Here is a 12,412-nt window from a genome sequence, read left to right as displayed (position 1 = left end):
CCACATTTAGATTTCAATTTTTAGATTGAAGCCTTCTGAATAATAAAATGAAATTTTCAGGGTAGCTACCTGATAGATAGAGCAAGTTTTTAAAAGCCAAACGGAAAACTTTTTTTATGTGATTTTATTTTTTTACGGGCCCTTGAAGTGGTGAACATACTGGGTAATTTTATCTTTCTTGGCATTTAATTCTTTTTTTTATTCCATTCAAAGATCTAACGATAGTAAATGTTACCATACTGAATTGGCCTATCTTTCAGCTTAGCACACAAAAAAAATCAAGCATCTAGCGCAATAATTCACGTCACCATAAATAAAAATCTCATCGTACTCGGCGATAGATGAAAAATTGAAAAAAATGTCATAACTCCGAAAATACGAAAAATCGCATAACATACATGGGGGTGATTCGGATAGCCCTCTAGGTCCTCTACCTCCCAGCTTCCGTTCATCACTACTTTTTGGGACACCCTGTATAATTAATCAAATACACATACCTACATACACAATAGCAAAAGAACAATTACATGCGAAATGAATTGACTCGCTTGTTTTAATTAATGATTAATTGATATCTATTGATAGGAAGATAACATAATTTAGATACACTTCTTTTTATTATACTATCACCGCTTTTTACACTATAAAGTTATAAACCCTAGTGAAACCGTCTGGCCCCGGGTGTTTGGCAGTGATACGCCCTAATGCCCATTTGCAAGGTGGCAAATTAGGTTGTTAAATCAAAATAATACTTTAAATTCATCATTCTTCATCAACCATTTTGTTCGCTGTTGCAAACTGGTCAAATATTCAGTTTGCCAACGGCACCAAAAGTCATTTAACATTTTTTGAGAATATTGCCAACGAGATAAATGTGTTAATTTAAGAGATACTAAATTTGGTTGCGGTACAGTGATAGGTGCTTCCCCGATTAAAAAATGTCCAGGAGTAAGTAAAGGCCTTCCGCCCACCTTGATAATTCCATCTTCATCCAAATAGGGATTAAGCGTCTTAATCTTGCTGTTTGTCTTCACCTGTTGTCCTTATTCTAATGAATCCATTTCTTCTTCGAATTCTTCCCTTTGTACTATTTTTATACAAGTTTTCAATGCCTCATCGATGTCTTCAGTTGTTATTTTCATATCTTCTCTATTCTTTTTAAACCTTAAAAATTTCTTACAATAAGTTATTGTTCTCAATAATTCTTTCTCAATAATTAATGTATGAAATTCTTCAAATTTCAATGAAATTTTATCTTGTAGTATTTGTTAGTGGGACTGTATTAATAGGTAAGTATCTTCTTTTCTTCTAAATCAGTTTGTATAAATTCTGGTCTCTCTAGTTGTAGTTCATCGTTTCTTAACCACGTGGGACCTTTCCACCAAATGTCACAGTTTTTAAGATTTATAGCAAGCATTCCTCGCGAAGCTATATCTGCTGGGTTATCGTGAGATTGAACATGATGCCATTGTTCCTTGTTTACTGTAGAAACTATCTCAACCACTCTATTTGCGACGAAAGCTTTCCACCTTGAAGGTTCACCAAATAACCAAGCAATAACAATTGATGAATCTGTCCAAGCAAAAACCTTGGACGTTGGTATACGCAGTGATTGTGATACTTGCTTCAAAAGTTTAGAAAGTAATAAAGCTCCACAGAGTTCAAGTCTAGGTAATGATATCGTCTTAAGTGGTGCAACCCTTGTTCTTACAGCAATTAGACTTGTACTATAAGTTCCATCATCATTACTAACACGACAGTAAACAACTGCAGCATAAGCTAACGTCGAAGCGTCTGAAAACCCATGAATTTCAATTGTATCAAAATTTGTATTAACTGTTCCAAGCCATCTGTGTATAGTAATATCCTTTATATTTTGGAGATCATTCAATTCAATTCAAAAATTCAATTCAAAATTCTTTATTTGGAACAATAAAAACACACAATACAAAAAACTTTATGAACGATGGCACCTATAAAAGCTTAAAAAAGCTGTGGCACAGGTGCCAACGCCCGCCTCCATACATTAGAAGTTCCAGTGACTAACATTTTTACATTAATAATTCCAAAAGAAAAACACAAGAAAACAATAAAAGCAAGTAAGACGATTACACAAATTTAAAAAGACATAAATGTGCAGGTGTGTATATGTGAGAGTGTGAGATTGTATGTGTGTGTGTGTGTATGTGAGAGCGAGATTATGTAAGTTGTGTAAAGGTGTGTGAGGAATGTAGAAGATTAGATGGTGGTTTTAATAATTTCTTCAGTTTTTTCATAGGAAGCCATTTAAGGAGCCATTTAAGGAGTATTGTCTTTAGCTTATGGTGACAAAGTGGGTAAATACTTAGGACCTGATTAATTTTATTGTAGATACAAGAACTAATGAAAGGATAGTGGCGACTAGCTACTGCTGTTCTTCGAAATTTAATAACACAAACCCTGTCGTTTCTGCGCCTAGAATTTATGAAGTCTGAGTCATACACGGTATCTGAGTGCTTCCTCAAAACAACTTTGAGAATAAACAATTGTCTTACGGTAGGAATAAATAAATAAAATAAAAAAATAAAAAAACACTTTATTGCACACACAAAACAAAACAAAATCAAACAAAAATAATACACAAACAATGAAGCGGTACAAATAGGCGGCCTTATCGCTAAGAAGCGATATCTTCCAGGCAACCTTAGGATATAGGAAAAGTATGAAGAAAAATGAATAATTGGATAGTAGAAGGAGCATAGCGAGGCATTATAGAAGGTGCAAATAAAAGTAGGAAATAGATAAATAAATACAAATATTAATACATATTAAATACATAGCAAATAAGGAAAAATAAGGAATAACAGGATGAAAGTAAGTAGTTAAGATAAATAAGAACGGATGAAACATTTAAACGTTAGTTGTGAAGATAATGCTGTTTGACCAGATACTTGAAAGAACTGATAGATTGAGCTTTCCTGATGTTTAATGGGAGCGAGTTCCACAACCTTACAGCTTGCACGGTGAAGGAAGCATCGTAAAAACGGGTTTTGTGAGCGGGCATGCGAAGCGTAAGGTTGTCCAAGGAGCGTAGATCGAGTTCATGGGAGGAACCCAAGAACACGAATCTATTTTTAAGGTAGGATGGGGATCTAGGATCAAAAAGGATATTGTACAGGAGGGAAAGGATGTGAGTATTCCGGCGAAGTCGGATGGGCAGCCAATTGAGTTTCGAGCGATATTCTGAGATATGATCATATTTGCGCAAGCCAAAGATGAATCTGATAGCAAAATTTTGAAGTCGTTCTAATTTGTTAAGTAGCTCCTCATTAAGATCTGGAAAGCATGCATCACCATAATCAAGGATAGAAAGCAACAAAGACTGCGCCAGAACAGTTTTCGTAGGTACAGGTAAAAAGTTGCGCAATCGACGTAAAGATGACGTAACACCAAAAACCTTACGGCTTACTTGTTTTATGTGTTCGGTCCAGGATAGGTTTTGATCGAAATGAATACCAAGGTTTTTAACCGATGTAATATATGGAACTGGGACTCCATCGATCGAAATACGAGCTAAATCCGGAAAAGAAATCTTAGAGAGGAAATAAGAACTGCCTAAAATAATAACTTGAGTCTTTCCAGGATTTAATTTGAGACCATAAGCTTGAGTCCAGTCGACAATGGATTGAAGGTCAGTGTTGATGCGAGTAATCGCTTCTTCAAGATTTTCCATTGACGAATGGGTGTAAATTTGTAGATCGTCTGCGTACAGATGGTAGAGAGAGGAAAGTTTAGAAGAAATAGAGTTAATGAAAATACTAAAAAGGAGGGGTCACAACACGCCGCCTTGAGGGACGCCAGCAGAAACATCACACCATGAGGAATAGGATTCATCCACCCGGACGCGCTGCCGACGACCCTGCAAGTAACTACGAAACCAACCAACCACCGCAGGAGATACGTTAAGAGAACTAAGCAGAGCTAACAGGATATCAAAGTCAACGGTGTTGAAGGCATTGGAGAAATCGAGGAGAGCAAGGATAGTTAGCTGCTTATTGTCCATTGCCATACGAATATCCTCTGTAACTTTGACAAGAGCAGTGACCGTGCTATGGCCCGTACGAAAACCAGATTGTAAAGGATTTAGAAGGGAATTATAGTTAAGAAAGGAGCACAGCTGTTGTTGCACTAGCCTTTCAAGAACTTTAGATAGGAATGGTAGAATGGAAATAGGGCGATAATCGGAGAAATTGGATGGATTATTTTTTTTAGGGAGTGGAATGATGAATGCATCTTTCCAGATCTGGGGAAAAGAACTCGAAGATAGGGAGAAATTAAGGATGTGTGTAAGGATGGGAAGGATAATATCAAGAATGGGCAGAATCATAGCACGGCCTATACCATCACAGCCGAGAGCATTCGAAGCGATGGCCAATGTATTCTTCTTTAACGTCACTGGCAGTGAAAGGTACAAGAATGAACGGAGGAGAGTCAGGAGTTTGCATGGTAGAAAGAAGTGAAATGGTATCAGTTTTAGTGTTACAGTCCAGAGTAGACTTTGACGAGGAGAAATGTTTGTTAATAAGATCTAAATTAATATTTACAGGAAAAGAGATATTCTGAGATTTACCAACTCCAAGTGTTTTTAAAAATTTCCAAGTGTCTGCAGTGTTGCCGCTCTCAACGGATTTGTGAATGTGGCGTCGTTGTGCATCTCTACACATCGTATTACAGCGATTGCGAATTGCTTTATATTTTTCACGATTGGAGTCCGAGTTATTCAGTTTAAATTTGGCTTTCGCCAGATTTTTTTTGTGAACAATGGATCTAAGTTCATCTGTCAACCAAGGAGCTGGAACATGCTTCATTTTAACTGCTTTAATTGGCGCATGAGTATCGTACAGTTTAGTAAGTAGTAAATTAAAGGCTGCAACTTTGGAGTCTATACAATTGGCAGATGAGACAGGTGACCAATCGATTTTTTGAGCATCATCACACAGACGCTCCATTCCACGGAAACTGCGCTGTAACAATACTTTGTGCTTTCTTTTGGGAGGACGAACACGGTAAGAAAGGAAGACAAGGTCGTGGTAAGAAAAAGCATCGGCAGTGCACTGACCGTGCTTAGAGACAAGATTAGGGGAGGAAACAATAATCAAATCTAGGAGAGAAGGACAACAGCCAGGAGAGAAGTGAGTAGGATTGAGGGGAAGGATATTGAGGTTACAGGAGGATACGATTGTTGAAAGCTTGTCACTCCGGATGTCATTTTTAAGAAGACAGGTGTTAAAGTCTCCCATAAAAATGACATGGTCATAGAGAGGACGTAAATTCTCTAACGTTTTTTCAAACGCCGGAAAATAGTTAATAAGAAGGGAAGGGACAAAGAAAACACCTAAAAGAAGTTTAGTGCAGGAAATCATGACTTCAATTAGCAAGTGTTCGGCCTCGTCTGCAGCAGGTGGCGGTTGTGGAGATGTGCTGATAACGGTGAAAGGTAAGTCGGAGCGTAAGTATATAGCAACTCCACCACCCACCCGACCGGTACGGTCGTTACGTACCAAATTGAAGCCAGGTAAGGAGTAAGAGGTAGAGGAAAGACAAGGCTTGAGCCAGGTTTCGGAAATAAGGATAGCGTGAATGGAGTTAGAATTAAATGATGCATGCATATCGGTAAAATGTGCCGGAATACTCTGTGCGTTGATGTGGATAACGTTAAAATTTTTTAAAACATCGGAAAAGGTAGAAGTCAAACATATATCAAGAGGTGGGCTGTCAAAACTCTGAAAACTATCATCACAACTATGAGCGCTTACGAAGGAATCACAGTCACTGTCATTCGAAAACGAAATGGTGGACTAAATGTAATATATATTAATATAAGAAAGAAATTTGTATATATATGTATATATAAATAAATAATATCAAATATAAAAATATATATATACTTTTCCTATACCCGCCAGCTACATAGAAAATAAAAATTCAACAAACAAGTAAACACATAAACAAAAACAAAAACATAAAACGGAACGTACTGAAACATTACAAACGTTGACATCTCCGAGGTTGACATTGATTCACTGACATTTGACATTAGACATATTACGACCTCAGAACAAAGAATCCTATGGAACTGCCGTAATTGTTCAATTTGACGCGGAAATAATAATGATATACCCATCTCTTTCTCACAACAGTGGTTTTACCTTAGAAAAAGCATCTACACTCTTTTTATTAGCGCCCTCTTCATTGGCATCGATATCCTTTGCTGCCACGGACGCCATCTTAGTATACGGTTTTGTTTACATGTGAGAAGATGTCATTGTGAAATTTTTATGATTTTCCAGTGTTTTTCGACCATAATCGAGTGTAATAAGTATAATTGAAAATAATAATAGGTACCATGAAGTGTTCTATAGTAGGTTGTGGCTTATGCCAAAGCAAAAACAGGCCAATCTAACCTTTCAACGGTAAGTGGCTAACATTTTGTTAAATTGTTGCTCATATTAAAGTGTATTTATTATCAAGTGTATAGAAATCTTTTAATCATTTTACATTTAATCATCTTAGTTATTATGAGCTGTAGAAACCCGCAATATTCTCCTTATTTCATTTGCATCGAAAACATAAACATGAGTGCTAGTGTCGAACATCATCGCATAAACACCTTATCGATAAATTATTAATTTGTTTATTAATTAAGTGCGAAGTTATATATTGTTGTATATTTTCTCGTTTTAGTTTACCAAGTAACGAATCCCGGCGAAAGGCATGGTTGGAAAAGATTGGCATAGAAAATATCCGGCCAGGAACTAAAAACATTAATGTGTGCTCATTGCACTTTGAAGAGAGCGCATTTAATAAGACTTTAAACATTGTTTGATTGAGAGATGATGCTATCCCAACAGTATTTGCAAAGGTAAATAATTCATCAATCTTTTTATTAAACAACAACTTTGATTGTGTATGCACAAAAAGACCTCAAAACTACTGGTCCAATTTTTTTAATTCTTTCGTTGTTGGAAAGCTACACTTTCCATAAGTATATAATACACTATGTTTGTTCAATAAATTATTTTAATAAAAAGAATACTAAAAGTTTTACAATTTACCAAACATTGAGTCCATGTTTCTGTAGCAATCTATTTATTATTACTTGGGACCATATCTAATGTAACATTTTTATCTCTTTCAGGCAGACCATCCATCTCAATTTGCTTTAATTGACATATCAAATACTACTGATCAACCATCATGCTCAGGTTATCCACATCCACAAGATGCCAAGGATCTTGAATTGGTAAGAGCAGTTCTTGAATAAAACCTATATGAAATAATTCTTGTTTAAAAAAAAGGGAACTTCAATACGTAACTTTTTCATAGTCTTAGTCATACATGCTGAGATTCATGTGTATAATTATGAGAACTGTTATCAATAATTAAAATTTATTTAATGTTTTAGGCTTCAGCACTCGAATAATTAAAAAAATAGGAGAAAAAGTGGAGAAACAGAAAAAGAAAATTAAATGTTTAAATGAAGTGGTCCGTCAACAAATTTCCACACTGTATATGGCCAAGCTCATTTGCAGCATCTGTGACTACTGTCGCATGTACCTAAACATAATATATAGTAACCACTATAACTTAAATAAATTATTTTATGAAAAAATTGTGTTTGTTATTTAACTATACTTGCCCTTGACATCTGCTTGAGTCACTCACATGTATTTTAGCCAGCGGCTCTGCTCTTTTTTATTTTCGGACATGCGAACGAAGTCGCGGGTAAAGAATGCTCTTATGATCGAATGGGTTGCTTGGAAGAAAATGCTTGGAGCAATAAAGCCGCCTTTTGTCTAAATATGTCCTATTAAGTAAAATTTGTATTTTCTGTTTGTGTGCAATAAAGCTTATAAATAAATAAATAAAGTACCCTATGGATGGCTCCATGGTCAAATAAAACCCGATGTTAAATTTCATCAAAATTGGCTTGTCCGTTTTAGCGTGAAAACGGAATATACATACATACACACTTTCGCATTTATAATATTATAAAATCTTATGTGTTAATTCAAGTTACCCTCAATATGTGTGCTAAATTTCATTGTGATCGGTTCAGTAGTATTAACGTGAAAGAGTAACAAACTTACACATCCATCTTCACAAACTTTCTCATTTATAATATTAGTAGGAAGTATGATAGGATAGGATTAGTGAGGATACATAGGTATATAAAAAAACCCTGTCAATCGCGAAAAAAATCGGCTGTTTCATATAAAACTGCAGAACGAAAATATCAAAATGTATTGATTACACACTACAGCTATCCCTAGTAGGTAGGTACAATTGCAAAATGGTTAATCCGAATCACGAATTACCGAGTAACGATTGCCCGATAGAAGTAGTTATCTTTTTTTATTTTGTTGAAAGAAGTACCTCTTACTAGGTAAGCACCTACTGCATACTTATCATTCAAAAAGACAAAATTCTTATTACCTGAATTACCCATTCTTAACTCTATCATCAATCGATACAATATTATCGACTAGACGAACAAGTGAACGTCCCTAGCCCGCCATGTTTGTACCCCGATTTGTTTACTTAGGTATGCAGGAAAAGTACATGCATATGGCAGTTCCATATGATCGTTGTTCAGAGATTACGACAAGTATTGCGACAAGTCAACACAATAATAAGTCAAAACAAGAGTGACATCTAAGAGCTATTACGCACTGTCGACCAGTCGCCGGCGACTCAGTCGCCGGCGACTGGACTTACTCCTGGACGACTGACGACTAAGTGCGCAAGCCCCTATTTAAACTATAGTAAGTCACAGTCGCCGGCGACTGAGTCGCCAGCGACTAGTCGACAGTGCGTAATAGCTCTAAAAACGTGTGAAGTGTAGAAATTATATAATTAATTGAATACGGGGGTAATTTAACTTGCCGAGCGCACAGATAAAAAAGTGACACAGAAAATAGATACAAATTACAATTACAACAAGAAGAAAATTACAACAAAGATAAATATTATGGATACTCATATTATAAAGAAAGGGTTATAGGGGCTCACTTTCGTCCGATTCTTTTGGGCCGGGTGTTACCTGAACCCTTAGTCGCTGGGGCAGCACCGGATACAGTGTTTGCAGGCACAGCTGCTGGATCGCTGACGATAACGTCGAGTTCATCAGAACTTGTGACCCGGTGTCTTACACCATCGGCAGATCTCACAATAATATTTCCCTCTTGAGTCCAACAGTTAGAAACTCCAAATTTTTTACGAGCCAACATAAAGGTATCATGCCGAAATTTTGTGAGAAATTCGGAAATAGTAATTCCCGTATTTTTAAGGCAAGTTTTGGAGAACCATACCCGATCTCGGACTGGCACACGGTCAAATTTGACAACGATTGGCCTGTTTCTATCAGCTGAGTAATGGCCCAAGCGGTGGCAATGACTAAATGACTCGGCATTAACATCTGGCAGTTCAAGGTGCTCAACAATAACTTTAGCCACAAGATCAGCGGTGTTCTCTTTCTTCTCTTCGGCAATACCGTGAAAAAGGAGCATCTTGCGACGAGAGCGGGTTTCCTGCTGGTCCGAGATTTTAACCAATAACTCCACTTGTGCATGTAGCGTCTTCAGTGAGGAAGTTACAAATGTGCGAAACAAATTAAAATCAGTTGTGTTCTCACCCGAAGTTGTTTCATTGTTGAGTAGCTTCCTTTCAAATTCTGCCATTTTAGTGTTGAAATTAACAGTCATCTCTGACAAAGTGTGCTTAAGTGACTCCATGGTAATAGTAATTTGAAATAAAACTTGTTAGTTGAAGATAAGAATGAAAAATAAAGGAGAATGATGCTGGTAGGTTTTTACACAATCATAACTTTACACTGAGAAATCAAGTAAAAATATTTAAAAATATAATTTTTAGTAGAGCAGTTAAAATTTGATGTTGCTAGGTTCACAACTACCCTCCAAAAAAAAAAAGGAACTTGGCAAAGGGCATATAATTCGGTGGTTGGATAGCGGAGAGGTTTGTTCACGAGAGCTTTGAGGATAGCCCGTTGGGCTCGTTCCAGTCGTATCATCAACGATTTGACACAACCTCCCCAGGATGTTATGCAATAAGAGGTAACCGACTGAATCAATGCATAGTAAACATTTTTTAAGTAACACAAATCTAGGACTCCTCTGAGGCGTTTGAACACATATGCTAGTTTTCTGATTTTAGAGCATACAGTATCAATCTGTTGCTTCCACGAGAACGTTTGGTCAATTGTGACACCCAGATATCTCAAGCTAGTGGCCCTTTCAAGACTCATACAATTGCATTGAACACAAGGGTCGGTCTTGAGACAATCGTGGGCGGATATGTTGAAACTTGAGGGGGGCAAAGAAGAAAGTTTGGGGGCAAAAGTTATGTATTTACTTTTAACAATATTTAGGGTAAGAAGGTTAAGTCGGAGCCACTCTTGAATAATATTTAGGGCATTTTCAGCGACACTACGAACCTCCTCCCAAGTTCGGGCATGGATAATCAAAGCAGTATCATCGGCATACGAAATTATTTGACAGTTGTTGAGAGACATGTTACATAGATCATTTATGTAGATGAAAAACAGGGTAGGTCCTAAAACGCTACCCTGTGGTACGCCAAAAGTAACTGGTGCAAGTTCACTAAGAATATCATTAATAACTACACACTGCGTACGTTCAGAAAGATAACTTGTAAAAATATCCAGAACAGAGCCTCGAATACCACAGCGTTCCAATTTAGATAGAAGAATAGAGATAGAGACAGTGTCGAATGCTTTAGAAAGGTCCAAAAAAAGAGTAACAGATTTCATTTTTTGTTCAAAATTATTAATAATGCTATTAGTCAAAGATAACAATGCATCTTCTGTGGATGGCCACGTCTAAAACCGAATTGGTTTTTTGAAAGTACATTATTAGAGTTCAGAAAAGTAAGGAGCCTATTATTTAGAACTTTTTCGAAGATTTTAGAAATAGCTGAAAGCACAGATATTGGGCGGTAATTAGAGACACCATCTCTATCTCCACTCTTGAAGATCGGGTGGACAACAGCTCTCTTAAAAACAGTTGGAAATATGCCTTTTGAGATAGAAAGGTTAAAAACGTGACAGAGAATAGGGACGAGTACATGCCTCGCAGATTTAAGGACAGATGTGGGTATCCCATCCCAGCCAACAGCACATTTGTCTTTAAGATTGCAAATAATTTTATGGATTTCTTCATTTTCGATGCTCTTCTTTTATAAAAATATTAAGATCCTCATCCCAGTTTGCTTTTTCAAGCCATAACTTCTGAATTAAAATTTTAGCTAAAACAATGCAAGGTGCAATCCATCCTAATGGGTCAAATAATTTTTGTATATCAGAAAGAATATTGCGTTTAGTTATAATAACGTTATCAGTTTCTATTGATTCTAAATGAAAATTATATTCGAATCTATCCGTTCCCAAATTCCATTGAACATCTAATGCCTTGACAATACCATCTAATTTAATATCTAAATGCGCCTTTGTAGATCTATCATTTGCTTCTAAAGATTGTAAGAATTCTGCACTATTAGACGACCACTTTTTAAGATCAAAACCTCCTCTTCGCAATAGTTCCGTCAAATCTTTTCTTAGTTGAATACATTTTTCTAAATGATCACCACCAGACATGCAATCGTCTACGTAAAAATCTTCGTTTAATATTCTAGCAGCTTCAGGAAAATGATGACCTTCATCAGCAGCAAGTTGTTTAAGTGTTCTTAGAGCTAGGTATGGAGCGGATGCTGTGCCAAAAGTGACGGTAAGTAATCTCATATCTTGTATATTTTCAGCTGGATCATCTCGCCAGACTATTCTTTGGTAGTCCACATCATTCCTATTCATCCATATCATTCTGTACATTTTCTGAATATCTGATACGAAACAGATTTTATGAGTTCTCCACCTCATAATAATGTTTCTGAGATCTTCTTGCAATACTGGACCAGGTAAGAGTTCATCATTTAATGATATGTTGTTAGAACCTTTACAGGAAGCATCGAACACAACTCGAGTCTTCGTGGCGTACAACGGCGTGGTGGGGTAAGTAAACTGCTTTTTTATTTATTTCTTTTTCAGGTACTTCTTCAATGTGTTTTAATTCTTTATATTCTTCTATACTTAACTTTCAGGTATTCTTTTTTCAGATCTGGATCTCTTTTAAATCTTCTCTCTAATTGCAATAATCTTCTTACAGCTACTTCTCTCGTTTCCTTCAGGTGAAAGCAGCTATTCAGTTTTAAAAGGTAATGTAACTATATATTTTCCATTACTATCTCTCTCATGTGTCCTTTCATATATATCTTCACATAGTTGTTCTTCTTTAGTTAACTTTCTATTTAGTACCAATATCTATCGACTATCTCCCATATA

At 36.3% G+C, this 12,412-nt stretch overlaps 1 protein-coding gene and 1 long non-coding RNA gene across 2 annotated transcripts; one reads left to right on the top strand and one right to left on the bottom strand.

Moving 5' to 3' along the window:
- Positions 1-6,108: 6,108 nt before the first annotated feature.
- On the top strand, positions 6,109-7,619 carry LOC149482487 (uncharacterized). Its single transcript, XR_016316700.1, has 4 exons — positions 6,109-6,452; positions 6,724-6,901; positions 7,178-7,282; positions 7,445-7,619. It is a non-coding gene; the product is annotated as an uncharacterized LOC149482487 (long non-coding RNA).
- Positions 7,620-8,869: 1,250 nt separating this feature from the next.
- Positions 8,870-10,766, bottom strand: LOC149482486 (uncharacterized). Its single transcript, XM_089704064.1, has one exon. It carries the CDS (start codon positions 9,771-9,773, stop codon positions 9,048-9,050), a length of 726 nt encoding a protein of 241 aa, XP_089560190.1. The 5' UTR covers positions 9,774-10,766; the 3' UTR covers positions 8,870-9,047.
- Positions 10,767-12,412: the final 1,646 nt, after the last annotated feature.

This window comes from Colias philodice, chromosome 15, assembly GCF_061535455.1.
Source record: "Colias philodice isolate Cphi_HAF_F1 chromosome 15, ilColPhil1 Martin Lab GWU primary, whole genome shotgun sequence".
In the NCBI taxonomy this organism is placed as follows: Eukaryota; Metazoa; Arthropoda; class Insecta; order Lepidoptera; family Pieridae; genus Colias; species Colias philodice.
Note: the sequence above shows the minus strand (reverse complement) of the source record. Positions and strands in the feature narration are given on the sequence as shown.